Source organism: Myotis brandtii, unplaced genomic scaffold, assembly GCF_000412655.1.
Source record: "Myotis brandtii unplaced genomic scaffold, ASM41265v1 scaffold982, whole genome shotgun sequence".
Taxonomy (NCBI): Eukaryota; Metazoa; Chordata; class Mammalia; order Chiroptera; family Vespertilionidae; genus Myotis; species Myotis brandtii.
Window position 1 is genome coordinate 1240946 of NW_005372084.1, and position 1179 is coordinate 1242124.

A 1179-nucleotide genomic window follows, 5' to 3' on the forward strand; every position below is an offset into this window, starting at 1 on the left:
GCTCGCTCCCGGAACGGGCGAGGGTCCGCCCCCTGTGGGCTCGGCCCGAACTCTGCCTTCCGGTAGATGGTCGCGACCCGGTTCTGGGGAAGCGAAGAGAATCCCCGAGCCCATAGAGACACCAGCTCGGAGGCTGAGCGCTGGCGTTCAGTGCAGCAGCTGCTGTAAGGGGAGCTTTCATTCATCTTTCCGCAGCCGCTGCGGGAGCTGACGCTGCCCCGCCCCGAGTCCAGTGCGGGCCTGGGGGTGCGCGTGATGGGTAACGCTGACACCCCTCAGAGGGCTGGCTCCTGAGCCCAGTGCCAGCCCTGCCGCGGTTTCCCTCGCGGTCCTAAGCAGAGCTGCATGAAGCGGATGCAGTGACCTTTGAACAATATGGTTTCCATCTGGTTCCTTTCGTTCTTGCTTTCTTTTAGCAGGAGACAGCTATTGAAAGTTTCTATTTATGTGTTCGGGGAAGGGATGAGGGTTTGTGATAAGATTCAGTCTGCTGTTTGTTTTTTAAAACAATTGACAAGCGTAAGCCAACAAGTCATTCTCTGCAACATAATAATAATGATCAATAATAATTAAAAACTGAATTAACAATAATAATTGAAAACAATTCAGAGATCCAGCTCTAGGGGAATGGTTCATCATATTACTTACGCGGCCGTTAAAAGTGACTAATTGAAGACCATTAAGATGAATGTGGAAATAGTAGGTGTGCCATGATTGCAACTAAGACTTCTGTACTAAAGAGAATGGACTTCGGAGCCAATTGTATTTTGTTCAAACCCTGACTCTGACATTACAAACCTGGTGACCTTGGGTTTTTTTATCTGTAAAATGAGGACAAGATTACATACCTGTTTTGGAAGATGATGATTAGATGACAAGGTAATGGGATTTTTTTGAGTTAGTATGCTGGGGTTGTGCATAATTTATTTTTACTAATAATTGTCTCTAAATTGTCATCTGCCACCACCACCACCACCACCACCACCACACACACACTCTGCATTCTAAAGTTCTTTGGTTTCTTTCTCCCCTCCCCTCCCCTCCCCTCCCATCCTTCTCCACCTCCCTTCCCTTCCCCTATCTTCTCCCTTCTTCCCCTCCCTTCCTCTCCCCTCTCTTCTCCTCCCCTCCCCTTCCTTCTCCTCCCCTCTCCTCCCCCCCCCTCCCTCTCCCCCCCCC

At 49.8% G+C, this 1179-nt stretch overlaps 1 protein-coding gene across 1 annotated transcript in view; it reads left to right on the forward strand.

Annotated features, from left to right (window-relative positions):
• The first annotated feature begins 255 nt into the window (after positions 1-255).
• Positions 256-1179, forward strand: part of EEF1E1 (eukaryotic translation elongation factor 1 epsilon 1) — a 30883-nt gene continuing 29959 nt past the window's right edge. Inside the window, exon 1 of the mRNA XM_014533439.1 lies at positions 256-259. Within this exon, the coding sequence (XP_014388925.1) occupies positions 256-259 (4 nt within the window). The remainder of the gene's footprint in view (positions 260-1179) is intronic.